Source organism: Trichomycterus rosablanca, chromosome 13 (assembly GCF_030014385.1).
Source record: "Trichomycterus rosablanca isolate fTriRos1 chromosome 13, fTriRos1.hap1, whole genome shotgun sequence".
NCBI lineage: Eukaryota > Metazoa > Chordata > Actinopteri > Siluriformes > Trichomycteridae > Trichomycterus > Trichomycterus rosablanca.
Window position 1 is genome coordinate 2,969,600 of NC_086000.1, and position 26,656 is coordinate 2,996,255.

The 26,656-nt window shown below is 45.6% G+C and overlaps 2 protein-coding genes across 2 annotated transcripts in view; both read left to right on the forward strand.

Moving 5' to 3' along the window:
• The window catches only part of atp6v1ba (ATPase, H+ transporting, lysosomal, V1 subunit B, member a), a 33,678-nt gene extending 11,211 nt beyond the window's left edge, over nucleotides 1-22,467 (forward strand). The window contains exons 2-14 of the mRNA XM_063007217.1: nucleotides 1,569-1,624; nucleotides 2,834-2,932; nucleotides 4,167-4,260; nucleotides 5,010-5,087; nucleotides 7,143-7,282; nucleotides 9,640-9,741; nucleotides 10,839-10,936; nucleotides 11,680-11,803; nucleotides 16,742-16,892; nucleotides 18,287-18,369; nucleotides 20,416-20,520; nucleotides 20,622-20,751; nucleotides 20,883-22,467. Of these exons, the coding sequence (XP_062863287.1) occupies nucleotides 1,569-1,624; nucleotides 2,834-2,932; nucleotides 4,167-4,260; nucleotides 5,010-5,087; nucleotides 7,143-7,282; nucleotides 9,640-9,741; nucleotides 10,839-10,936; nucleotides 11,680-11,803; nucleotides 16,742-16,892; nucleotides 18,287-18,369; nucleotides 20,416-20,520; nucleotides 20,622-20,751; nucleotides 20,883-21,034 (1,412 nt within the window). The 3' untranslated portion in view covers nucleotides 21,035-22,467. The remainder of the gene's footprint in view (nucleotides 1-1,568; nucleotides 1,625-2,833; nucleotides 2,933-4,166; nucleotides 4,261-5,009; nucleotides 5,088-7,142; nucleotides 7,283-9,639; nucleotides 9,742-10,838; nucleotides 10,937-11,679; nucleotides 11,804-16,741; nucleotides 16,893-18,286; nucleotides 18,370-20,415; nucleotides 20,521-20,621; nucleotides 20,752-20,882) is intronic.
• A 1,395-nt stretch (nucleotides 22,468-23,862) lies between these two features.
• Nucleotides 23,863-26,656, forward strand: part of shtn1 (shootin 1) — a 34,362-nt gene continuing 31,568 nt past the window's right edge. The window contains exons 1-2 of the mRNA XM_063007075.1: nucleotides 23,863-23,996; nucleotides 26,322-26,374. Of these exons, the coding sequence (XP_062863145.1) occupies nucleotides 23,939-23,996; nucleotides 26,322-26,374 (111 nt within the window). The 5' untranslated portion in view covers nucleotides 23,863-23,938. The remainder of the gene's footprint in view (nucleotides 23,997-26,321; nucleotides 26,375-26,656) is intronic.

The window sequence follows — 26,656 nt, forward strand, 5'->3', positions numbered from 1 at the left end:
ACACACTTATTCATCACTTCCAAAAGCCAACACATTAGGGCTCGACCCAGAGTTAGTCAGAGTTGACCTCACACATCGGCACATCGGCTCCGGTAACACAGCAGCTAACGTTCGTCCTAAATCGCCCTCCGCTATTGTCGGCCGCTAACGACAGGCCACCCGCAACACACACCTGCACGATCGTGTGTGTGTGTAGGGGGTGTCCAGACGATCCTCCGAACTAAGCCAGCTGACACTCGTTGTGTGTTCCCTGTGGAAATTAGCCAATTATGTCTGTGCAGTCGCCCGACCGGTCGATAGCACCGCTGAGATTCGAACCCTGGAGCCTTGACTCAGCTGTTTAAACAGATAGGTGAGAGTACAGAGAGTCTTGATGCTGGTCTGTCTTGGGCTGTCAGCTGGAAGATTGTCAGTTTGAATCCAGGCTCGGCTATGCAGCCACCATTGGGCCCTTGAGCGAGGCCCCTAACCCTGTCTGCTCCTGGAGCCCTGACTCAACTGTTTAAACAGATAGTTGAGAGTACAGAGAGTCTTGATGCTGGTCTGTCTTGGGCTGTCAGCTGGAAGATTGTGAGTTTGAATCCAGGCTCGGCTATGCAGCCACCATTGGGCCCTTGAGCGAGGCCCCTAACCCTGTCTGCTCCTGGAGCCTTGACTCAACTGTTTAAACAGATAGGTGAGAGTACAGAGAGTCTTGATGTCGGTCTGTCTTGGGCTGTCAGCTGGAAGATTAACAGTTTGAATCCAGGCTCGGCTATGCAGTCATCGTTGGGCCCTTGAGCAAGGCCCCTAACCCTGTTTATGTCATATAAATTATATATCATTTTTATATTATAAAGTGCCATTTCTTTTAATGAATCACTATGAATGTGTATCTCCGATGTTCCTCCGGGAGTAAAAGTCACGGACGCTTATGTCCAAATTGTTACTCCGCCACGGCCGCCACTCTCCTCCGCTCTCCTCCGCGCCCTTAACCCATACCAGCTCTTTGTGCCCCCGTGCCCGGCACAAAGGAGCAGCCCCACGCCCCTCTCTCTCTAATTCCAGTTATTTCAGGTGCATTACCCTTGTGTTTTAGGTCTGATGGATGCCAGTACGGTTAGGAGAAGCCTGTGTTTTCGGGCAGAGACGTTGGCATTTCAGCACGCCCGTATGAACCGGGCGGGTTCGCGCTGGTACCGGGGGGAGCGAGGACGCGGTTACTGGACTTTGACATTTAAACATGGAAATGCACAGAAAGGCGATTATTATGCTCGGAGAAAGGTCACAGGCGGGTGGACGGGTGTCGGAGAGAGGGGCGCTCTTTACCATGTGACTGACGGTCGGCGTTGAATCGCACAGGAAACATCTGGACGTTTTAGGGAAACGAGGTGGCTGGTTATTAGTAAAATGTTTAATGTAGAATCGATATTGAATGTAATCCAATGTAAAAGATTGACTGGCGCCCTGTCCTGGGTGTCTCACTGAGAGCCGGGATATGCTCCAGCACCCCCGCGACCCTGATTTAAATAAGTAGCTTATAAAGTGAGTGATGTTAAATTTTATATATTTATTTATTTATTTTTCAGCTTACTCCACTGTGTCGGGTGTAAATGGACCCCTGGTCATTCTGGACAACGTCAAAGTAAGAGCTGTTTTATACACCTTTACATTAGTGATTACTGCAACTGTTCTTTTTCTGTGATAGAATGATTAGAATACATATTTCATCCAATAAATTTATGTTTATTATTTATTTATTTTTATTTATTCATTTTATTTATATTTTCTTTGTTCATTTATATTTTCATTATTTTATATAATTATTTTATATAATTATTTTATTTATTCATGCTGACCTTCATATGGACACATACAGTATATCGTCCAAAATGTATATTTTCATTATTTATTTATTTATTTTATTAATATTTTCTTTCTTTCTTTATATTTTCATTATTTTATATAACTATTTATTTATTTATTTATTTATTTATTTATTTATTTATTTATTTATTTATTTATTCATGCTGATCTGCATATGAATACCTAAATATTTATTATTATTTATTTATTTAATTTATATTTTCTTTCTTTCTTTATTTTTATTTTATTTTATATAATTATTTATTTATTTATTCGGGCTGACCAGCATATTAATACATATTTAATCCAAGAATTATATTATTTATTTATTTTGATTATTATTTATTTATTTATTTCATTAATATTTTATTTATTTATTTTCATTATTTTATATAATTTATTTATTTATTTATGCTGACCTGCATATGAATACATGTTTTGTCCAAAAATTATATTATTTTTATTTTTTATTTATTAATTGTTTTTATATTTTCATTATTTTATATAATTATTTTTTTATTTTATTTATTAATGTCGCTGACCTTTTCAAAGCTCCTCCAATGAGAGACGAACTGTTTGATATAAAATCAAAAGCCGTACAAACAAAGCTTAATGTGACTTATTGTACTCAAACAAATTGATCAGTGGAGAGAAACTTATGAGCAGTAGTAATGAGTTTAGTGCTCCTGTCTCCTCCTTTTAGTACATTAAACCACGTTAAGCTTTATTTTTAGACTCTGGGAGAAGCTGATTCTGATTTCCCAGAAGCTCGAGCTGTAACACAAGTTTAAAAGTGAAACAGGGAGGAAAATCCAGATAAACACAGATACACGTGGAGCTGTAACACTGGATCTGATGCTTATTCCACACAAACACAGATTCGTCTCATATTCACACTTTGACGACGTTTTATCTCACTCACGGTTTTGCCGCTTCTCATGTGAAAGCGCCCTTACGATCGTCCACTTCTGTTTTCCACTTTCTGTAGTTTCCACGCTACGCAGAGATCGTCCATCTCACCCTGCCGGACGGCACCAAGAGGAGCGGTCAGGTGCTGGAGGTGATCGGCAGTAAGGCTGTCGTACAGGTAAGACTCCCGAGCACTTCGGTACTGCTTACTTTCCAATTCACGCCTCATGGCTCCTCGAACAGCACAGCCCACGACAGAAACACCTCATTCTGGGGGAGGAAGACGGAGGGCAGTGCGCTCCTCTTTTTTGCAATCCACCAAGGTCTATGTCTGCAGCTTTTCAAATGCTAAGCTTCTGTGTTCTGGCTTGCTCTACTCCTCTGAAGGCTCGGTTAAAGCGTCTGCAGTGAAATGTAACAAAGGGAATTGGATATGTCTAAACCTTGAGGTAAAAAAAACAAAAAAACATTCATGTGATGGAGTAAATGTACGTGTGCATTCGAGGCCTGTTTCGGCTGGAGTCCTGCCTCGTGCTCAGTCTTTCCAGGTGATGCCAGCTACACCGTGACCCTGACCACGTCTGATTTAGATGAAGCAGCTGATCCAAATGATTAAATAAGTTTTTTTTTTAGGATCGATGTTGACCAGCATTGCTGGTTTAACCGATGGGGTAAAAAAAGTAACACAAACATCTTGTGATGATTATGAGAAGTACCGAGGGGAAGTCTGTGAGTCTGCGAGGGCTGAATCACGACTAAAAATGTTTGTATATTTTTATAACCTGGTAAAACTGAGTCTATCTGACTTCTGCACCATGTGATGATGGTGATCTGTATTTTTATGGTCCATCCCTTTTTTATCACACTGTGTCGTCTCCCTGTGTGACCTGTAAGATGATGCACCGGCCCCTGTTTTTATGCCACTATTCAGTAAAAATGTGCCAACTGACGGGTCCTGGAGGTGAACTTATGTGGGTAGTGGATTCAATAGAGTAGGAAAATAATTTGGTGGGTGGGTTGTGTTCCAACCTACTCATGTTTGCTTCAGAGGATCCTCAGTTCTCGAGTTTACAGTCAGTATACTGGCGAAACTTTAGGGTTAATACTAGGGGGTGACCAAGGGTCTGTGTGAAAACCTAGTGAGCTGCCTTGCTGCCTACCTGGGCAGCTGCCTCATTAGAGAGGATTTTAATATGACATATAACCGCAGTCATCCTAATCCGTGTGATAGATGTAGCCTATAAACAATTACTGAATGAACATACCAGATAGGTGTACCTAATAAAGTATAAAGCAATTGTGTGAGTGTGTAGTTTTTGGATTTATCAGGGGTGGTCCTCGGTCCGTAAAAGTTCCTGAACCACCACCTTATGATTTTTCCTAACCACTGATTATTGTCTCTTTTGCGGCAGGTGTTTGAAGGGACCTCGGGTATCGATGCCAAGAAGACGGCGTGCGAGTTCACGGGCGACATCCTGCGCACGCCCGTCTCCGAGGACATGCTAGGTAAACCCGTGCTACGTCGCTGCTAAAACTTCGTCTAGTGTTAACACACTTGATTTAGCATTAGAGCACGCTTTATGTAAGTGGTTTGTAGGGGTGGGGGATATGTTTCGGCTGGTCTGATGCTCCTCGAACCGATCCCTGGGTCGGATTTGGTGATTATGAGCAGGCGTAACATGCCCCCCTTGATCCGAGGTGCCAACCCAAACCATACCAAGTCCTTAGGAGACCAGAAACGTCTCATCTGAGAAAATTGTCGCATGTTTTTGACTATTCCTGCTTTCTTTGCACCCCCTTTGATCTTTTATGAGTCTTTTTTCCCTTGTAAGTGATGGAGTCTAACAGAGAGCCGCACTAAGTACCTGCAATAAAACCCTTTTTTCAACCTCCCTCCCTCAGACACAGCCAATTCTGCCCTTTGATGCCTGGCCAGGTCGATAGCACCACCCGGATTTAAAATCAAGAGCTAATAGATTCAGAGTTTTTGGTGTAGGGTTGCCAGATTTGACCTGTGACAGGTTCTTATTCTGAACCCTGAAATGATAAATAAGTCAGATTTCATTTGCACCTCAGGTCAGTAGTTAAATGTATGTAGTTTAGAGGCTGCACCCTTTATATTCCCCCGTTTATAAACTCCCATAATCCTGAGGAACATTTGACCACGGGTTAAACCTAACGAAGTTGAATAGATACACATAAAAAAAGCTGATGCAGCTCTGATGTTTTCTGCTTGTTGTTTACCTTCCACACAGGTCGAGTATTCAACGGCTCCGGCAAACCCATCGACCGGGGTCCAAGTGTTCTGGCTGAGGACTACCTGGACATCATGGGTATGAGACCTTTGTGTTTGCTGCAGTTTCTAGAATTTAAAATAACAGGGTTTACCTAAAATCTTGTGGGGTCTGTTGTGGTCAGTATCTATCAAAAGTGGTCCAAGAAAGGAACAGTGGTAAACCGGCGACAGGGTCATTGATGCACGTGTGGTCAGATCCAACAGACGAGCTACTGTAGCTCAAAATTGCTGTAGAAGTTAATGCAGGTTCTGATAGAAAGGTGTCAGAATACACAGAGCATCACAGTTGCTGGGCTGTTTTGGCAGCAAAAGGAGGACCAACACAATATTAGGAAGGTGGTCATAATGTTATGCCTGATTGGTGTATATACAGTGTATCACAAAAGTGAGTACACCCCTCACATTTCTGCAGATATTTAAGTATATCTTTTCATAAGACAACACTGACAAAATGACACTTTGACACAATGAAAAGTAGTCTGTGTGCAGCTTATATAACAATGTAAATTTATTCTTCCCTCAAAATAACTCAATATACAGCCATTAATGTCTAAACCACTGGCAACAAAAGTGAGTACACCCCTTAGTGAAAGTTCCTGAAGTGTCAATATTTTGTGTGGCCACCATTATTTCCCAGAACTGCCTTAACTCTCCTGGGCATGGAGTTTACCAGAGCTTCACAGGTTGCCACTGGAATGCTTTTCCACTCCTCCATGACGACATCACGGAGCTGGCGGATATTCGAGACTTTGCGCTCCTCCACCTTCCGCTTGAGGATGCCCCAAAGATGTTCTATTGGGTTTAGGTCTGGAGACATGCTTGGCCAGTCCATCACCTTTACCCTCAGCCTCTTCAATAAAGCAGTGGTAGTCTTAGAGGTGTGTTTGGGGTCATTATCATGCTGGAACACTGCCCTGCGACCCAGTTTCCGGAGGGAGGGGATCATGCTCTGCTTCAGTATTTCACAATACATATTGGAGTTCATGTGTCCCTCAATCAAATGTAACTCCCCAACACCTGCTGCACTCATGCAGCCCCAGACCATGGCATTCCCACCACCATGCTTGACTGTAGGCATGACACACTTATCTTTGTACTCCTCACCTGATTGCCGCCACACATGCTTGAGACCATCTGAACCAAACAAATTAATCTTGGTCTCATCAGACCATAGGACATGGTTCCAGTAATCCATGTCCTTTGTTGACATGTCTTCAGCAAACTGTTTGTGGGCTTTCTTGTGTAGAGACTTCAGAAGAGGCTTCCTTCTGGGGTGACAGCCATGCGGACCAATTTGATGTAGTGTGCGGCGTATGGTCTGAGCACTGACAGGCTGACCCCCCACCTTTTCAATCTCTGCAGCAATGCTGACAGCACTCCTGCGCCTATCTTTCAAAGACAGCAGTTGGCTGTGACGCTGAGCACGTGCACTCAGCTTCTTTGGACGACCAACGCGAGGTCTGTTCTGAGTGGACCCTGCTCTTTTAAAACGCTGGATGATCTTGGCCACTGTGCTGCAGCTCAGTTTCAGGGTGTTGGCAATCTTCTTGTAGCCTTGGCCATCTTCATGTAGCGCAACAATTCGTCTTTTAAGATCCTCAGAGAGTTCTTTGCCATGAGGTGCCATGTTGGAACTTTCAGTGACCAGTATGAGAGAGTGTGAGAGCTGTACTACTAAATTGAACACACCTGCTCCCTATGCACACCTGAGACCTAGTAACACTAACGAGTCACATGACATTTTGGAGGGAAAATGACAAGCAGTGCTCAATTTGGACATTTAGGGGTGTAGTCTCTTAGGGGTGTACTCACTTTTGTTGCCGGTGGTTTAGACATTAATGGCTGTATATTGAGTTATTTTGAGGGAAGAATAAATTTACACTGTTATATAAGCTGCACACAGACTACTTTTCATTGTGTCAAAGTGTCATTTTGTCAGTGTTGTCCCATGAAAAGATATACCTAAATATCTGCAGAAATGTGAGGGGTGTACTCACTTTTGTGATACACTGTATATATATATATATACATACACACACACTGTATTTTTATTGTTGTACTGGCAGTGACCCCCTCTGTATTGTGTATCCAGGCCAGCCCATCAACCCTCAGTGCCGCATCTACCCAGAGGAAATGATCCAGACGGGCATCTCTGCCATCGACGGCATGAACAGCATCGCCAGAGGACAGAAGATCCCCATTTTTTCCGCTGCTGGGCTTCCACATAATGAGGTGTGTGTGTGTGTGTGTGTGTGTGTGTGTGTGTGTGTGTGTGTGTGTGTGTGTGTGTGTGTGTGTGTGTGTGTGTGTGTGTGTGTGTGTGTGTGTTTTCATGTATGGATTGGCTCAGCTATTGCTAATGTGTCTTGCTGAATCATTTCAGGTCATTAAGCGATACACAAACGTCTAGAGAACCAGGGTTCGAATCTCAGCTGTGCCGCGTGCATGGGCATGATTGGCTAATGTCTGGAATTGCGGGGTGCACACCTGTCAGTGCACTCTCACCACCCGTCCCAAGCCCAGAAAGAAATAGAAGGGGTTGTGTCAGGAACGGCATCCGGCGATATGGAGGGCCAGGGTTCGAATCTCAGCAGTCATGTGTGCATGGATATGATTGGCTTATGTCTGGGATTGGAGACAGTTCCAAGCCAGGATAGAAATAGGAGGGTCACGTCAGGAAGGGCATCTGGCGATCTGGAGGGTCAGGGTTCGAATCTCAGCAGTCATGTGTGCATGGGCATGTTTGGCTAATGTCTGAGATTGGAGGCTGCGCACATCTCAGTGCGCTCTCAGCACTGGTCCCAAGTCCAGATAGAAATAGCTGGGTTGCGGGTTCGAATCTCAGCAGTGATAAGTGCATGGATGTGATTGGCTAATGTCCTGGGATTGCAGGGTGCACACTTGTCAGTGCGCTCTTAGCGCCCGTCCCAAGCCCTGATAGAAATAGAATGAGGAAGGGCATCTGGCGATCTGGAGAACCAGGGTTCGAATCTCAGCAGTGATAAGTGCATGGACATGATAGACTAATTTCACACATCTCAGTGCGCTCTCAGCACTGGTTTCAAGCCCGGATAGAAATCTGAGGGTCTCGTCAGGAAGGGCATCCAGCGTAAAGAGTCTGGTATGAGGAGGAGATAAATATAAGTGCCGTATTCCTGGAAGATCTCGGCTTCTCCACTGTCAGGATCCTCTAACGTGAACAGGAAGCTGAAGGTGATTTGTAGATTATCTCAGCCAGGCGATAAAATGATTTCTTCGTATCTTCCACCGAAATTGCCGAGCTCAGTAAGGAAATGGTTTATACGTCGTAGCAGAACGTATTTATCAGCGGGATTATGATGATGCAGCTATTTGGCAGGAAATGTGTTTAAATGCGCCCAGTTTTAACCCGCTGCTCTTTATCTCTCTCTCTCTCTCTCTCTCTCTCTCTCTCTCTGTGTCTATCTCACTCGCTCGCTCGCTCTTGTGCAGCAGCACCTCATGATTGCCGTTATTAGACAGAGGAGCTTTAATTGTTTTCTCCCTGCCGTGCTGATGCTTGTCGGAACCGAAGTGGGTCAGGGGGACAATTCCATAAACACGCGGTGACATTTTTTTACAGCGTGTCAGCAGGGGTTGTAGGGAAAAAAACACACACACATGCTGGTACAAGCAGGGATGGGTGGTCTAGTCGAAATCCTTACAGTATAGACGTTATTTTACACCGATCAGCCATAACATTAAAACCACCTCCTTGTTTCTACACTCACTGTCCATTTTATCAGCTCCACTTACCATATAGAAGCACTTTGTAGTTCTACAATTACTGACTGTTCTCTACATACCTTTTTAACTTGCTTTCACTCTGTTCTTCAATGGTCAGGACCCCCACAGAGCAGGTATTATTTAGGTGGTGGATCATTCTCAGCACTGCAGTGACACTGACATGGTGGTGGTGTGTTAGTGTGTGTTGTGCTGGTATGAGTGGGTCAGACACAGCAGCGCTGCTGGAGATTTTAAACACCTCACTGTCATTGCTGGACTGAGAATAGTCCACCAACCAAAAATATCCAGCCAACAGCACCACGTGGGCAGCGTCCTGTGACCACTGATGAAGGTCTAGAAGATGAGCGACTCAAACAGCAGCAATAGATGAGCGATCGTCTCTGACTTTACATCTACAAGGTGGACCAACTAGGTAGGAGCGTCTAATAGAGTGGACAGTGAGTGGACACGGTATTTAAAAACTCCACACACTAACACACCACCACCATGTCAGTGTCACTGCAGAGCTGAGAATGATCCACCACCTAAATAATACCTGCTCTGTGGTGGTCCTGTGGGGGTCCTGACCATTGAAGAACAGGGTGAAAGCAGGTTTAAAAGGCATGTATAGAAACAGATGGACTACAGTCAGTAATTGTAGAACTACAAAGTGCTTCTATATGGTAAGTGGAGCTGATAAAATGGACAGTGAGTGTAGAAACAAGGAGGTGGTTTTAATGTTATGGCTGATTGGTGTAGTGAGGATCATAGTGAGGATGCTTATGTTCGTGTGTGTGTGTGTGTGTGTGTGTGTGTGTGTGTGTGTGTGTGTGTGTGTGTGTTAGATTGCCGCTCAGATCTGTCGGCAGGCTGGTCTGGTCAAGAAGTCGAAAGACGTCATGGATTACAGCTCAGAGAACTTCGCCATCGTCTTCGCTGCTATGGGAGTGAGTCTTTATTTTGTTATTCATTCATTCATCATCTGCTCCCGGAGGAAACCCACGCAGACACGGGGAGAACATGCAAACTCCACATAGAAAGGACCCGGACCGCTTTACCCGGGAATCGAACCCTGGAATTTCTTCCTGTGAGGTGACGGTGCTACCCACCGAGCCAACGTCCAGCCCCTCGTTTTGTTCTTTTTGTTCTGTCAGCACAGCTAATGGGCTTTCGAGCATAACCTGACTGGTTAAGGTCCTGCCACAGCATCTCCGTACGGGTTCAAGTCCGTTCTGGGACTAGACCAGTCCAAAACCTTCAGTTTCTTTCTCTAGAGCTTTTCAGATGTGGTCTGGTTCTAGTGCTCCTGATCATCCTGGTCTTGTTGCATAACCTAATTGCACTTGGGCTTTAGATCACTGACTGATTCTGGTCAGAAGGACAGAACACACGGAGCTGACGGTCATGGCAAGTTGCCCAGGCCCGGAATCAGCCAATCATGTTGTCGAACCAGAACCTGTGAGTGGTATGTAGGAATTGGATTCTTACTTAACTGATGATCCTCTGCTGAAAGTCTGTCTAGCTGAACACCAGGCATTACCCACGTCTAGACGCCGAAAAGAATCCAAGTGTGTGTCCGGCCAAGTGACTTAATCCTCCCATTAACCCCCCCTTAACCTCCCACGCCCTCCGTCTCCAAACGCATGTTACTGTCGCCCCATTGGACACAGTCTGTCCTCTCGGAGCCGCATTAAACGGGTCAGGTGTCGCGTTCGCCGGCACATTAGGGTGTGTAGAGCTTCCATTAACCTGGCCGGTGATGTCAGCGACCCGGCTTCTTGTCCTTGTATTTAGCGCCGCGTCTATTGAGCGCGTGTAACACTATCCCCTGATTTCATGCACAGGCCGACTGAGGTGTTAAGCTTGATTCGTATGGGTGTGACTCTTCCTCCTGCAGGAAATTACCTTCGGTGAGGGCTTATATGAGCGGGGGGGGGGGGGGGGGATCCTGCTCTGTCCTCAGTGAGCAGGATATTAGGACATCGAGTCGCCCATCACTGTGAGAACTGAGAATATTCAACATGTTAATGTTTATCGTTTTCAGGTCAACATGGAGACCGCTCGCTTCTTCAAGTCAGACTTCGAGGAGAACGGATCGATGGACAATGTCTGCCTGTTCCTCAATCTGGCCAACGACCCAACGTGAGTCAAGGGGAGCGTTCACTCTGAGCACAAACATTGACAAAAAAAACGGAAAGGCCAGAAGTACTTGAACACCTTAGCATGAGCTTGTTGGACGTCCTATTTAAAAAGCACATGGTATTAAAATTGATTGACCCCTATGTGATCTTTTCAGCTATTATAATGACATCCACTCTTCTGATCAGCCCTCTCACAAGTCTTTTAAGTATGTCTGTGGGAATTTGTGCCCATTCAGTCCAGTCAAAAGTGCATTGGTATGACTAAGCACTTCACGTCTTTATAGAGTCAAGCTGGAACAGGAGCGGACCTTCCCTAAACTGTTGATGCAATTTTGGAAGCACATAATTTACCTTATAGTATTGATTTATGTAGTACACCTGTTGGCAACTGCTGTGGCTGAAACATAGGAATTCAAACTTTAGAAGGGGCGTCCTAATACTTTTGACCTCGAAGTGTTACGGTGGGATACAGTCAGTAATTGTATACCCACATCCTCACATCAAGAGCACTCCAGCGACACTAACTTGGGTTACATGGGTGGGGAAGAAGGCGGGACGGGACAAAGTGTCCAGAGCAACAGCTGGGATACAGTCAGTAATTGTATACCCACATCAACAATGGGAGTTGTGGCGGTGATGAGAGACATTGGCTGCAGTTGGTCTAGAGACTAAACCTTGTTAGATTTGAGTAGATGCTGGGTGTTGGACTGTTCCTGACGTCGCCTCTCTGAATTCCCTCCTCAGGATCGAGCGCATCATCACCCCTCGTCTGGCTCTGACCTCGGCCGAGTATTTGGCGTATCAGTGTGAGAAGCACGTGCTGGTCATCCTGACGGACATGAGCTCCTACGCCGAGGCTCTGAGAGAGGTAAGAGCCCACCGGTGAAGTTAAGTTAGTGAAGGTATAACTGTTGACTTTAGCCCATCTGTTTCACAAGTTGGACCATTACTGAGCGGTGGTTTTTCGGGTGGTGACAAAGGTACAGTGAAACAGCTGGGAGACAGTAATTCTACACCCACATCCAGTTGGACTAGACCAAAATTGATCTAAAGACTAAACATGGTTGAAGTTCTGAGTAGACTCTGGGTGTTGGACTTGGGGTGTTGGACTCAGAGTGTTGCATTGTGGGTGATGGACTGCGGTTGTTGGACTCTGGGTGATGGACTGTGGGTGGTTAGACTCTGGGTGATGGACTGTGGGTGGTTAGACTCTGGGTGGTTAGACTCTGGGTGTTGGACTCTGGGTGTTGGACTCTGGGTGTTAGACTCTGGGTGTTGGATTGTGAGTGATGGACTCTGGGTGTTGGACTCAGGGTGTTAGACTGTGGGTGTTGGACTCTGGGTGTTGGATTGTGAGTGATGGACTCTGGGTGTTGGATTGTGAGTGATGGACTCTGGGTGTTGGACTCAGGGTGTTGGACTCTGGGTGTTGGACTCAGGGTGTTGGATTGTGAGTGATGGACTCTGGGTGTTGGATTGTGAGTGATGGACTCTGGGTGTTGGACTCAGGGTGTTAGACTGTGGGTGTTGGACTCAGGGTGTTGGATTGTGAGTGATGGACTCTGGGTGTTGGACTCAGGGTGTTAGACTGTGGGTGTTAGACTGTGGGTGTTGGACTCAGGGTGTTGGACTCTGGGTGTTGGATTGTGAGTGATGGACTCTGGGTGTTGGATTGTGAGTGATGGACTCTGGGTGTTGGACTCAGGGTGTTGGACTCAGGGTGTTGGACTCTGGGTGTTGGACTCAGGGTGTTGGACTCAGGGTGTTGGATTGTGAGTGATGGACTGTGGGTGGTTAGACTCTGGGTGATGGACTGTGGGTGGTTAGACTCTGGGTGGTTAGACTCTGGGTGTTGGACTCTGGGTGTTGGACTCTGGGTGTTAGACTCTGGGTGTTGGATTGTGAGTGATGGACTCTGGGTGTTGGACTCAGGGTGTTAGACTGTGGGTGTTGGACTCTGTGTGTTGGATTGTGAGTGATGGACTCTGGGTGTTGGATTGTGAGTGATGGACTCTGGGTGTTGGACTCAGGGTGTTGGACTCTGGGTGTTGGACTCAGGGTGTTGGATTGTGAGTGATGGACTCTGGGTGTTGGATTGTGAGTGATGGACTCTGGGTGTTGGACTCAGGGTGTTAGACTGTGGGTGTTGGACTCAGGGTGTTGGATTGTGAGTGATGGACTCTGGGTGTTGGACTCAGGGTGTTAGACTGTGGGTGTTGGACTCAGGGTGTTGGACTCTGGGTGTTGGATTGTGAGTGATGGACTCTGGGTGTTGGACTCAGGGTGTTAGACTGTGGGTGTTGGACTCAGGGTGTTGGACTCTGGGTGTTGGATTGTGAGTGATGGACTCTGGGTGTTGGATTGTGAGTGATGGACTCTGGGTGTTGGACTCAGGGTGTTGGACTCTGGGTGTTGGACTCAGGGTGTTGGACTCAGGGTGTTGGATTGTGAGTGATGGACTCTGGGTGTTGGACTCAGGGTGTTGGATTGTGGGTGATGGATTGTGGGTGATGGATTGTGAGTGATGGATTGTGAGTGTTGGACTCTAGGTGTTGAACTGTGGGTGCTGGACTCTGGGTGTTACATTGTAGGTGTTGCATAGTGGGTGCTGGACTCGGGGTGTTGAATTCTGGGTGTTGGATTGTGGGTGATGGACTCAGGGTGTTGAACTTTGGATGTTGGACTGTGTGTGTTTGACTCTGGGTGTTGTACTCTGGATGTTGGACTGTGAGTGTTGCATTGTGGGTATTGCGGGTGTTGGATTGCATTGAGACAGCAGACGACCTGCACCTCTCAGTTGTAAGCTTGGTGTCGGGTTTCCTGGAAGGTTTTGAGCGCCCATAATAGAGGGACTCCCGAAACATCTGCCCCTCAGTAGACACACAGTATCACATTTAGCCACAGAGGCACAGAGGCACACGCCCCTCAGTCGCCGACGGTCCGTGACTATGACAGGAACAACAGCGGTCTGAAGAGACGCTCATCATTTCCATGTGGAACTAAAAAGGGAACAAAAATAAATGAGGTTTAAAAGATTCCTCGACCTCATATTTCATGAGACAAAAGAGGCTTTAGAAAGACGTATTTTTATTTATTTTATTATTTTTTTTTCTTCTCACTGTTACGTTCCATTCGACTTCTCTTTCATGTGTGTTGCAATGGTTTTGTAGGCCGGCACATGTTTTCTCAGTTCGCTGTGCCAGCCGCACAATAGCCGCTACGAACAATCGAAGCACGCGTGAAAGCACGGCCGCGGCGTTAGCCTTGGACGGACGCCCGATCAATACGGCTCGTTTTTGTCTTTAACCACTCAGAAGAAGCATCGGGGGCATTAGCGTTTAACTCTCCCGTTCCGTTACCTTTCATCGGCGTGAAGGTCGGCCGCTCGGCGGAGCCCGCGGGTTCGGCGGCACGTAGCCTCGGCGGGAGCGGCTTCGCCTCTGACGTGAAGGATTTCGCTCGGCGGTGTTGAAGTGTGGAATTTCTGTTCATTACGGTTGGAATGAAAGACGTTTCGCTTTATTTGTTTATTTATTTATTTATTTTTACTTTGGCGCCCAATTCAGTCGACAGCCAATCGGAGCTAATTTCTCTCTCACCGCCCGCTGTCGCCGCCCTTCACCCTCAAATGAGAAGAGTCGAGGCATGGGTGCAGTCGAAGAACCCTGTTTCACCCATCGTCCCTCCCCTTACAGAGACACAGCCTTACAGAGAACGTGCGTCCGTGTAGGCACCTGGCCGGCTGATAGCAGAGCTGCGATTCGAACTTAACAGCTTCAGAGCCACTAGTGGGCACTAGTGGGCTAACATGTTTTACCCTGGTGCCATCCTAGTTGTTTTGTATTAGAGGGAAGGTACAGAAACAGCGACTCCTGCTGTCTGGAGTAGTGGAGGAACGTGTCGGGAAAGGGTGCCAGGGTGCTAGTGAGGCCCTGGAAATGACTAAATTGGGACAAAAAGTGGGGAAAATGAGAAGGAGAAAGTGAATGCATAAAACAAAGACAGCCACTTCTGGACAAGTAGTGGAGGACTACAGAGAGCAAAGCATGTTCCTCTGTATTATTGAGATATTCCGTGCATGGCAGGCAGGTGGCGCAACAGTAAAATCTTATTAATAGTTTATTTTGTTTTAATTAATTACTTTGGTTTGATAAATAAAGCTGGTCATTATCACTGAATATGTTATATTTTTAAACACAGCCTTAACAATAGACAGTGCATAATTGAACTGGGCCTGGGATTAAACCCTGAGGGATGCCACACATGTTAAAGGCTGTCAATTGACTTTTTTGTGAGTCTGAGTCTGAAGGATGCAGTCGGGACTATAAGTGCTAGCCGTAAGCTAGATGCTGGATGGCAGGACGGCCATGTCTGAGGGAGAGAAGGTCAGATAGGGTTTTATTTTAGAGAGATATTCCGTGCATGGCAGGCAGGTGGCGCAACAGTAACACGTCACTGTTAGTTATTTTTTTAATAACTTACTTTGTGTACATTAATAAAGGTGCTCATTATCACTGGATATGTTATATCTTGAAACACAGCCTTAACAATAGACAGTGCAGAATTGAACTGGGCCTGGGATTGAACCCTGGGGGACACCACACATGTTGAAACCTGTTTTTGACTTTTGAAGCAATAACAATTGTTTATTTTTTAAGTGCTTCTAACAGTATCAGAGTCTGAAGGCTGCAGCCGGGACATTAAGTGCTAGCCTCAAGCTAATATAATTACTTACCCAGTAGCCTCATAGCATTTTTTTCTTTAAGATAACCTCACTGCTCATGAACTATAATCATGTTCTATGTATTATTGAAGTCTTATTGAATAGGTAAGTAAGTTCAATGTTAATTCTCCTGGCGTTATGTTAAGTGGAAATAGACCAAAACATCCCGGCTTGTGCCGTACAGACGCTATTAATGCAGCCAAGGTTAACAATAGCGGCGTAGTGGAAGGTCAAGCTTTGTCGTGCATACAAAATCATCTGGAACGTCCATGGCGGTGCAGTTTGTTCTTCAGCACCTCGTTATTTATTCATTTTACACAAAATGACGCTCATTCTTAAACCTTAACAATAGACTATGCAGAATGTAGAATTGAACTGGGCCTGAAATTGAACCCTGAGGGACACCACTTGTGTTGAAAGCTGTTAACTAACTGTTAGTTAAGCGCTTCTAACAGAGGGAAGGTCAGATTGGGTTTCTCATCACTGCTACAGAAACAGCGACTCCTGCTGTCTGGGGTAGTGGAGGAACGTGTCGGGAAAGAGTGCCAGGGTGCTAGTGAGGCCTTCTTTGGGAATTGGAAATGGCTAAATTGGGACAAAAAATGGGGAAAATACTGAATAAAGATACTTAATGCATAAAAGAAAAACAGCCACACCTGGACACGTGGTGGAAGACTACAGAGAGCAGAGCAGTTTCCTCTGTATTGTTGAAGGTCATTGCTGGATTCCACTGCTGACCAGTGGCGAAGCTGGCAGCTTTCTGTGTTGGTCTTTGACCCGAAAGGTTTCTGATGGACCCTCCTGACACAAATTCCTACTGGATTGGAGTATTTATTGGCACGAACGTGGGTTCTTACAGCAGTGGAATAGCTGAAGAACATGGAACAGAACCATGGTCCTCCCTTTATACTGCTCTAGTCATATCACATTGGGTGTTGGACTTTGGAACCTCCATTCTGTGCTGACTGTTGTTTCCTATCTGCTTATAACAGCTCAATCAACCACATATGGATTTAACTACTATAAGTATTTAATGCACGTGTGTGTGTGTGTGTGTGTGTGTGTGTGTGTGTGTGTGTGTAGGTATCTGCCGCCCGTGAGGAGGTCCCGGGCCGCCGCGGTTTCCCCGGTTACATGTACACCGATCTGGCCACCATTTACGAGCGTGCCGGAAGAGTGGAGGGTAGAAACGGATCCATCACTCAGATCCCCATCCTCACCATGCCGAACGACGGTACGAACACACACACACACACACACACACACCTTACCTAATGATGGTACACGTACCCATACTTACTCGGTGGGTAGCACTGCCGCTCCACAGTGAGAAGGTCCTGGGATCGATTCCCAGGTCGAGAGGTCCGGGTCCTTTCTGTGTGGTGTTTGCGTGTTCTCTTCGTGTCGTGTGGGTTTTCCGCCGGAAGCTCCGGTTTCCTCCCACACGTGGACACCTTTTCATAAGCTTGCTGGCCAGACCGTTCCAAAACCACGCCCTTTAATACATTTACGTTTTCGGCATTTAGCAGACGCCTTTATCCAAAGCGACTTGCATTTGAGCAATTGAGGGTTAAGGGCCCAACAGCAGCAACGTGTGGCATTGGTGGGGCTTGAACTAGCAACTTTCGATTGCCTCATGTTTACTAGTTCAGTACCTTAACCGCTAGGGTATAACTGCCTACACAAGACTTTGTAGAGAGACCGTGTTTGTGGGCATTTATGCCAATCGACTTATGGGAAGCGTATGTAAAGCCTGGCTCACAGTCGACATTCCGGTGCATCCAGCAGACACAATTGAGCATGTTTGAGGGAGGGAGGCAGGGTATAAGAAGGGGTCCGGAGCAGGGGTGGTGCAAGTGTCAGTACAGCTGCAATAGGGAATTGGATTTTGGATTTGCCCATTTGGTGGTCTTGGATTTGCCTGGCACCTTTAACCATAGCTGCCCTCACAATGGCTGTTGATGAATTGTGTGTACACACACAGTCAAGAGGCCTAATGACAGCACAACAGACCTCCATCACCCAGTGGGCCATCATCACCATTCATAATGACAGCACCACGCAGCACGTTCAAGCGGCCAATCAATGATCAAAACTTGCCGCAATCGAGGTGGAATTACCCCCGACCTCCAGCCTCAGGAGCTCCGCGGGCATCGGCAGATCCTCCACGTTACGAGCGAGGCGTCGCTCCTCTATCGATCCTCCACTCACAAAAACCAGAGACACGAGCGTTCTCCATTCCTCCGGTTACTATAGAAACATCCTTGTAAAAGTCCGGCGTGTCTGTCTGAATGGGCGTCCCGCATTATCGTCGTATTAGGAAACCTCTCTCTCTCTCTGCGTGTGTGTGTGTGTGTGTGTGTGTATTATCCTCTCCTGTCATGCTCCAAAAACACAGCCTATTACTGTAGCCGCTCCATCTAGAACACGCCGCTGCTGGAACGGTTATTAGGGTTTGTAAACATCTCACCTGCGCTGAATCGATACGGGCTGAAAATGGGTACGCGTTCCGCCGCGCGCGACACACAGCCGAGCACAAACAGAAATGATTGTTCGGTTTACTGAGTGAGATTATGGTGCTCTCGTCTGTTCTTTTGTTCTTATGGTGGCTTTATTCGTTCCACTTAGATATCACTCACCCCATTCCTGATCTGACTGGTTATATCACAGAGGGTCAGGTGTACGTGGACCGACAACTGCACAACAGACAGGTGAGAGCTCATTCCTGCACGCTCACAGAAAAACAGGGGGTGAGGTGAACCATGTTTATACCCCGGCACAAAGGTGCCACTTCTGTCCTGTTTATACCCTGATGTAAAGGTGCCATATCTGTCCTGTTTATACCCTGGCACAAAGGTGCCACATCTGTCCTGTTTATACCCTGACGTAAAGGTGCCATATCTGTCCTGTTTATACCCTGGCACAAAGGTGCCACATCTGTCCTGTTTATACCCTGACGTAAAGGTGCCATATCTGTTCTGTTTATACCCTGACGTAAAGGTGCCATATCTGTCCTGTTTATACCCCAGCACAAAGGTGCTATATCTGTCCTGTTTATACCCCAGCACAAAGGTGCCATATCTGTCCTGTTTATACCCCAGCACAAAGGTGCTATATCTGTCCTGTTTATACCCCAGCACAAAGGTGCTATATCTGTCCTGTTTATACCCCAGCACAAAGGTGCCATATCTGTCCTGTTTATACCCCAGCACAAAGGTGCTATATCTGTCCTGTTTATACCCCAGCACAAAGGTGCTATATCTGTCCTGTTTATTCCCATACACAAAAATTCCACGTCCTATGCCATAGTTCACCTGTTTTTACCCCAACACAAAGGTGCCATATCTGTCCTGTTTGTACCCCGACGTAAAGGTGCCATATCTGCCCTGTTTAAACCCTGGCACAAAGGTGCCACTTCTCTCCTGTTTATACCCCAACACAAAGGTGCCACTTCTGTCCTGTTTATACCCCGACGTAAAGGTGCCATATCTGTTCTGTTTATACCCTGACGTAAAGGTGCCATATCTGTCTTGTTTATACCCTGGCACAAAGGTGCCATATCTGTCCTGTTTATACCCCGACGTAAAGGTGCCACATCTGTCCTGTTTATACCCTGGCACAAAGGTGCCATATCTGTTCTGTTTATACCCTGACGTAAAGGTGCCATATCTGTCTTGTTTATACCCTGGCACAAAGGTGCCATATCTGTCCTGTTTATACCCTGGCACAAAGGTGCCACATCTGTCCTGTTTATACCCTGACGTAAAGGTGCCATATCTGTTCTGTTTATACCCTGACGTAAAGGTGCCATATCTGTTCTGTTTATACCCTGACGTAAAGGTGCCATATCTGTCTTGTTTATACCCTGGCACAAAGGTGCCATATCTGTTCTGTTTATACCCTGACGTAAAGGTGCCATATCTGTTCTGTTTATACCCTGACGTAAAGGTGCCATATCTGTCTTGTTTATACCCTGGCACAAAGGTGCCACATCTGTCCTGTTTATACCCTGGCACAAAGGTGCCACATCTGTCCTGTTTATACCCTGGCACAAAGGTGCCATATCTGTCCTGTTTATACCCCGACGTAAAGGTGCCATATCTGTTCTGCTTATACCCTGACGTAAAGGTGCCATATCTGTCCTGTTTATACCCCGACGTAAAGGTGCCACATCTGTCCTGTTTATACCCTGGCACAAAGGTGCCACATCTGTCCTGTTTATACCCTGGCACAAAGGTGCCATATCTGTTCTGTTTATACCCTGACGTAAAGGTGCCATATCTGTCCTGTTTATATCTGGACACAAAGGTGCCATGTCCTGTGCCATATCTGTCCTATTTGTACCCTGGCACAAAAGTGACATGTCCTGTGCCATATCTGACTTGTTCATACCCTTGCACAAAGGTGCCTAGTTCTGTTCCATAATATAACTATTTATACCCCGAATTAAAGGTGCCATATCTGTCCGTGTGTTAGTCACAGCTCTCCACAGTCAAGAGTGGAGGTCAGCATCAGTAGAGAGGAAGCGTAATGCAGTCTGGTAATTGGATACGACTAGATTGGGAGGAAAATTGGGGGGGGGGGGGATGTTTTGCATCCACGGACGCCAGGTGCTCTTTCTTTGTCAATCTTTGAACTGGTAATAGTTCCTGTACCATGTATAGTTCCTAAATTATCACAATTATCACCCCCTATAACATACATGTAAAACTTAAGACTTCACTCAGGCCCTCATAACTATTGTTGATATTTTATAGATCTATCCTCCTATCAACGTCCTGCCATCTTTGTCTCGGTTGATGAAGTCCGCTATTGGAGAGGGTATGACCCGCAAAGACCACTCAGACGTCTCCAACCAACTGGTAATAAATTCAGTGTTTCTGTTGCTAGTTCATCTTTCATGATTATGAGAGAGTGATAAACTGTTCTCATTTCTCTCTCTCTCTCTCTCTCTCACTCTCAGTATGCTTGCTATGCTATTGGTAAGGACGTGCAGGCTATGAAGGCTGTAGTAGGAGAGGAGGCTCTGACCTCTGATGATCTTCTGTACCTGGAGTTCCTGCAGAAGTTTGAGAAGAACTTCATCGCTCAAGGTATTAAAACTTGATCTGATGAATCTGTAAGCAGTAACTACCGGTCCTGTCATGAATGGAACCAAAGTGTGTAAAACACGACACTAAGATAATAATAAATAATAAATAAATGCTTGTCTCCGTCGTCTCAGGTCCCTACGATAACCGAACAGTCTTTGAGACTCTGAATATCGGCTGGCAGCTCCTCCGAATCTTCCCCAAAGAGATGCTGAAGAGAATCCCAGAGAGCACGCTGGCCGAGTTCTACCCGAGAAAAGACCACGTCCACCAAGGCGCCTCCTAACCGCAAAAGGTCAACGGTCACGTGACCCTCTCGTCTACAGAATCTCAGTTCAGTGCCCAGACCGCTGGAACGCTTTATACACACATGGTACAACCTGTGACTGTAATATTAGTGCAGCATACTGTCGTACGCAAAAATTTAGACCCCCCTGGACAAATTTAGGAAATTTATACTCTGTTTATTTCTGTTTATTTTACATTATTGTCCAGTAACAGGACAGATATGGCACAGGACATGCGTAGGGATATTAACAGGTAAACTATGGCACAGGACATGGCATCTTTGTGCCAGGGCACAAACAGGTTAGATATGGCAACTTTGGCAGTGTATAAACAGGACAGATTTGGCACCTTTGTGTTTGGGTACACACAGGTTAGATATGGCAACTTTGCCAGGGTATAAACAGGACAGATATGGCACCTTTGTGCCAGGGTATAAACAGGACAGATATATTACCTTTGTGCCAGGGTATAAACAGGTTAGATATGGCAACTTTGCCAGGGTATAAACAGGACAGATTTGGCACCTTTACATTGGGGTACAAACATGTAAACAATTACCATATTTCAACAGATTGACAGAAATGTTTTTGAAAATCAAATAATTGGAATCCAGGGGTGTCCGGAGTTTTGTGTACGACTGTAAACACACGATCGCAGCCTCATGCCCGCAGGCTCTCTGTATAAAGCGTCCGTCAGTGCTCTGGGCTCGGCTTCCTGTAGACTTGCCGTGTGTGTGTGTGTGTGTGTGTGTCAGGACGTGTTCGTGTGTACCCATGATTATTCCGTAGCACCACTTTGTGTTTTTGTGTTTGTTTATCTGACATGTCACTCGCCCGATGTAATGCTGGACCTTTTTTGTTCTGTTTTGACTGAGTTTGTTTGACTTCAAAAGGGAGCAGGGGAGTATGTTATACTGACATCATTTCATCCAACATGTGCAGATTTTTAGTCCTGTGAGGTCAGCGGTGTCCTCTTATGGGCTAAATAGACTTACCATTTGATACATTTCTCTGAAGTACAGCGCACTATCCTTCATGCATCATTTAAATGTACTGCCTGTAATGCCGTACTGTAATGAGGTACAAAACATCCACTACTATGACAGCTGGATGTGTGTGTGTGTGGTTTTCTGGTTGTCCCCCTGTGCTACATGGTGTACAACTATACCATCGGTAGTGATCTAATAAAGCAAACACAAGAGAAACCCTGTTGTGGGAATAACAGGTACCCTGTGCCCCTTCTCTTCAGCTGCGAACTCCTTGTTATCTGAACCTATAGGATGTTTACATTTCATGTTTTTCAGTACGGGTTGTGTGTCGTGTCGTGATCTACAGATTATGAACATTCCCTTTCTCTCGTGGACGAATCTCTGTTGTATTCACAAATTCTATTTCTGTGTTGATGACAAATTAAATTATATTATTCTTCAAACGTCGTGGCTCTCTCGTGTTTCCTTTTCCTTTAAAATCCACCAGAAGAATTACACAGGTGAGTTCTGTTTGGTTTATTACCGGTTAATAACATGTATCAGCTATAAAAGAGCAGGGCAGCCAATCAGAAACCTTCCTGCACTAAAGTTGAATAAGAGAAAACACCTAACACAAAGCGACAGAGACGTTTACAGCATTCAGCAGATGCTTTTAAGCAAAGCACCTTCGAATTGGGATTGAATACAATGCAAGAAATTGAGGGTCAATTGCTCAAGGGTCCAACAGTGGCAGCTAGGCAGTGGCGGGGCAACAATTCCTCATCAATCGTCCATTACCTTGGCCAAAACAACCAGTTCCCAGACCAGTAATTGAACTGCTTTTTATCCGCTTGACCACCAGAGACTGGACATAGTGTTAATGTTACTGCTCTGATATTTGGAGAAAGCAAAGGATGCCTTTATACTCTAATTTCAGGTCTAATTTCACATGTTTTGGGAGTGTGTCTGTGGGGGTGCATTCGAGTCTATAAGAACATTAGTGAAGTCAGAAGGAAGTGAGGAAATTGAATGATTACAATATTATAATAGGAATTATTACTATATTATTAACATGGATGTGAGCTTAAGAGTAGTTCCAGCTTTTGTGGAGTTTGGTATGTCCTCCCTATGTCTGCATTCATTTTCTCTAAGCTCTGATTTTCTCCTGTCTTGCGAAAACATGCAGTAGGTGGATTGGCAGGATTAAATTGCGTGTCAGTGTGTGTCGTCCTGAGATAGATTACGTTTTGGGAGTGTGTCTGTGGGGACTTAACGCATTTAGTCTATAAGAGCATTAGTGAGTTCGGGTGTAAAGATGGTTTGTTTGGGCACAAATTCCCACAGATAACCTCCAAAATCTTCTGAAACCCAGATAACTGGAGGCATATGGAAATTGAATGATTACAATATTATAATAGGAATTATTACTATGTGAGCTTAAGAGTAGTTCCAGCGTTTGTGGAGTTTGGTATGTCCTCCCCATGTCTGCATTTATTTTGGTTTTCTCTTGTCTTGCGGAAACATGCAGTAGGTGGCTTGGCAGGATTAAATTGTGTCGTCCTGAAATGAATTCCTGCCATGAGCGTAGTTTCTGCACCCACAGCGGCCCTGACCAAGATGAGGCGTCCAGTCAAAATGAATAAACAAATAAATACATAAAACACCCGATGGTACACTTCTATACATACACTGATTATAATAATCCATCGAGTTGAAAGGTGGTGTCCCTAATACAGTTTCGCTCCCTGCTTAGGAGCACTAGGTGTGCTTTGGAATCCGTTAATTCACTCCCTAAGCGTAGTGCACTTTGTTATAAGCTGTTAGACGTTTGAAACACCGCCACTGTCAGGTAAGGGAATGTGAAGCTTCCGGGGTGGTATTGCTATACTGCAGCTCAGGTAAATCAGTGCATTCGGTTTATTTTAATTCGAATAAATGGCGACGACTGAAGAAGAAACTCAAATGTCGGTTATATCAGAATTATCGGATCAAGGTGAGTTTGTTTTTATTCGTAACGTTATTAACGGTCACTTGGAGAAAGTTGGTCGGTTACCTGTGATTAGCACTGAGGCTACTCACCGTTACATTACAGCTAATGTAAATAAAGTATTTTTTTTATTAATTACTGATCGTTTTAGTCGTGTAAAACAATAAAAACAACTTTTAAGAGTAATATTAACTATTCCTGGTTCTTAAAGTTCTCAAAAAGTCGTTCTAGCTTTAATTCAGGTCCAAAAACACATATTACTTAATGAGCCAAAACATTATGACCACCCGGCCAAACGGAGCCATGGACTCCACAAGACCTGAGAAGTTCTCCTGATGTGTCTGGTACCAGGACATTACCAGAAACTCCTTCAGCTCCAGTACTTATATAGCTCACAGCAAGAAGGTCCTGGGTTCGATTCCTAGGTGGAGCGTCCGGGTCCTTTCTGTGTGGACCCGGTTTGCATGTTCTCTCCGTGTCTGTGTGGGTTTCCTTCGGGAGCTCCGGTTTCCTCCCACAGTCCAAAGCCGTGCAAGTGAGGTGAACTGGAGACGCAAAATTGTCCATGACTGTCGAATGAAATCGAACCAAGTGTGCAAAACATGACGTTAAAATCCTAATAATAATGCCGCTCAGGTGGCGCAGCGGTAAAAACACACGCTGGAACCAGAGCTGGATCTCGAATACATCGTATCGAATCTCAGCTCTGCCTGCCGCCTAAGGCTGAGCGGCCACATGAACAACGATTGGCCAGTTGTTCAGATATGGGCGGGACTAAACCGGATGGGGTCTCTCTCTCATGACTGGTGCAATTACGACCTCTGCTGGCTGATTGATGGCGCCTGCACAGAGGTGAGAAAAGAGTGCTCTCAGGGTGTGTCTCTCCGGTACACAACGCTGAGCTGCACTGCACTCGTCAAAGTGCAGGTGATAAAAAATGCATACGGCTGCTGCCCACGTGTCGGAGGGGGCGTGGGTTAGCTTCGTTCTCCTCGATCAGAGCGGGGATCGGCATTGGTGGAGGGGAAGCGTGACGCAATCGGGCAATTGGACGCACTAAAAAAAGGGAGAAAATGCATAAAGAAAAAAAATCCTAATAAATAATAAAATAAGATTAAATAGCTCAGAATTTCTCCAGATTTCCAATCTGGACAAGGACCGGGGTTATTTTGGGCACTTTTGAGGCGTCATTTCATCCAAGCTCAGGGGTCCAACAGTGGCAACTTGACAGTTGGTTGAGTGGTGGGACTTAAACCACTGAGGAACCACTGGATCGTAAATATTCATCATATTATTTCTGAACACGAATCATGTCGTATTTAGACTTTGAAGAAGCACTTAAACGCACCTGAACTTTGGTCGTACTTTAAATCCCTCTGGTAGCAGGACCTACATTCTGATCTCTAGATTACAATCGGCAGTGTATCCCAGTAGGGGGTTGGGTAGGTTTTGGGACAGGGTGTGGTGTGGTGTGGTTTCGGGTCAGTTTGAGTCCTCCTGTCACACCTAACACACCCAGGCAGGTGGAAATCAAGAGATGAAATATATTGTAGACCAAGGGTTCTTAAATCTTTACATTTTAGATGGGAAGCACATCATGGACCCGGCTCATGATTAGCAGGTAGATGTTTCTCCAAATAATTAATGTACTTTGCATTAATGGCATCAGTGTTGGATGCTTCCACACATGAAAGTGTCCCAATTCTGATTTAATAAAGGATAAGGAACGAACATAAATGAAAATACCAGCCAAAAGTATGTAGACACCTGATTGTGGACCTGTTAAGTTTCCTTTACCAAAACTACATCATAAATATGAAGTTCTCCTTCCTCCTTTGCTGCCATAACAGCCTCCATTCTTCTGGAAAGGCTTCCCTTAATTTTAGTAGTGTATCTATGAGACTTAGTGAGATTTAGAGACTTGGGCCAAAGAGTAATCTTGAGGTCTGGCACTGATTTTAGGGTCAAGGCTCTGTACCGGACACTAGAGTTCCTCAAGAGTAAACTCATCAAACCATGTCATTTTCTACACCCTTTAGCAATGGGTACACAGAACTATCGACAGCAGTAATGAGGGGTGTGCACATACCTTGAGTCAGACAGTCCGTCTATGAGTGGAAACCATTCGGCTGTTTAGTCAAATGAGATTTGGTCCTTAGAGGAAGTCCAGTATTAGATGTCCACTCGTGCAGTCTGATGACACTGGCATTAGTCTGTTCTCTGTAGTTCCCCAGACGGATGCCCATCCGAAGAAGACCTTGTAGTTTAAACTCGGTCACGAAGGTTGTAAGTGAGATCAAATGGCTTACTGGAGTCCTTGTTTCTCCTCAGCTCTGCGCCATTATGAGGGTCTGCGGAAGGAGCACGAGAAGACCAAACTGGAGGTAAGCGTCGCTTGTCAGTTCTCATCTCATAGTCCTGTGTGTATATGGCGAGGGTCATTCGGCAGGAGGGCAGCATGGGCCAGACGGACACCCGCCCTGGGTGGAAGGTTTGGGAAGGGAAGGGGGGGGGGGGGGGGGGGGGGCACCATGGCAATGTGTATAAAGTAAAGGTTTAAATATTTGACAGATGCATCAATAATCATGCATCTAAATAAACAGCTACTTTTTATCAGTCCAGAACTATCAGTGCTGTACCTGTTTTACCTGTTACTGGTTTCCATT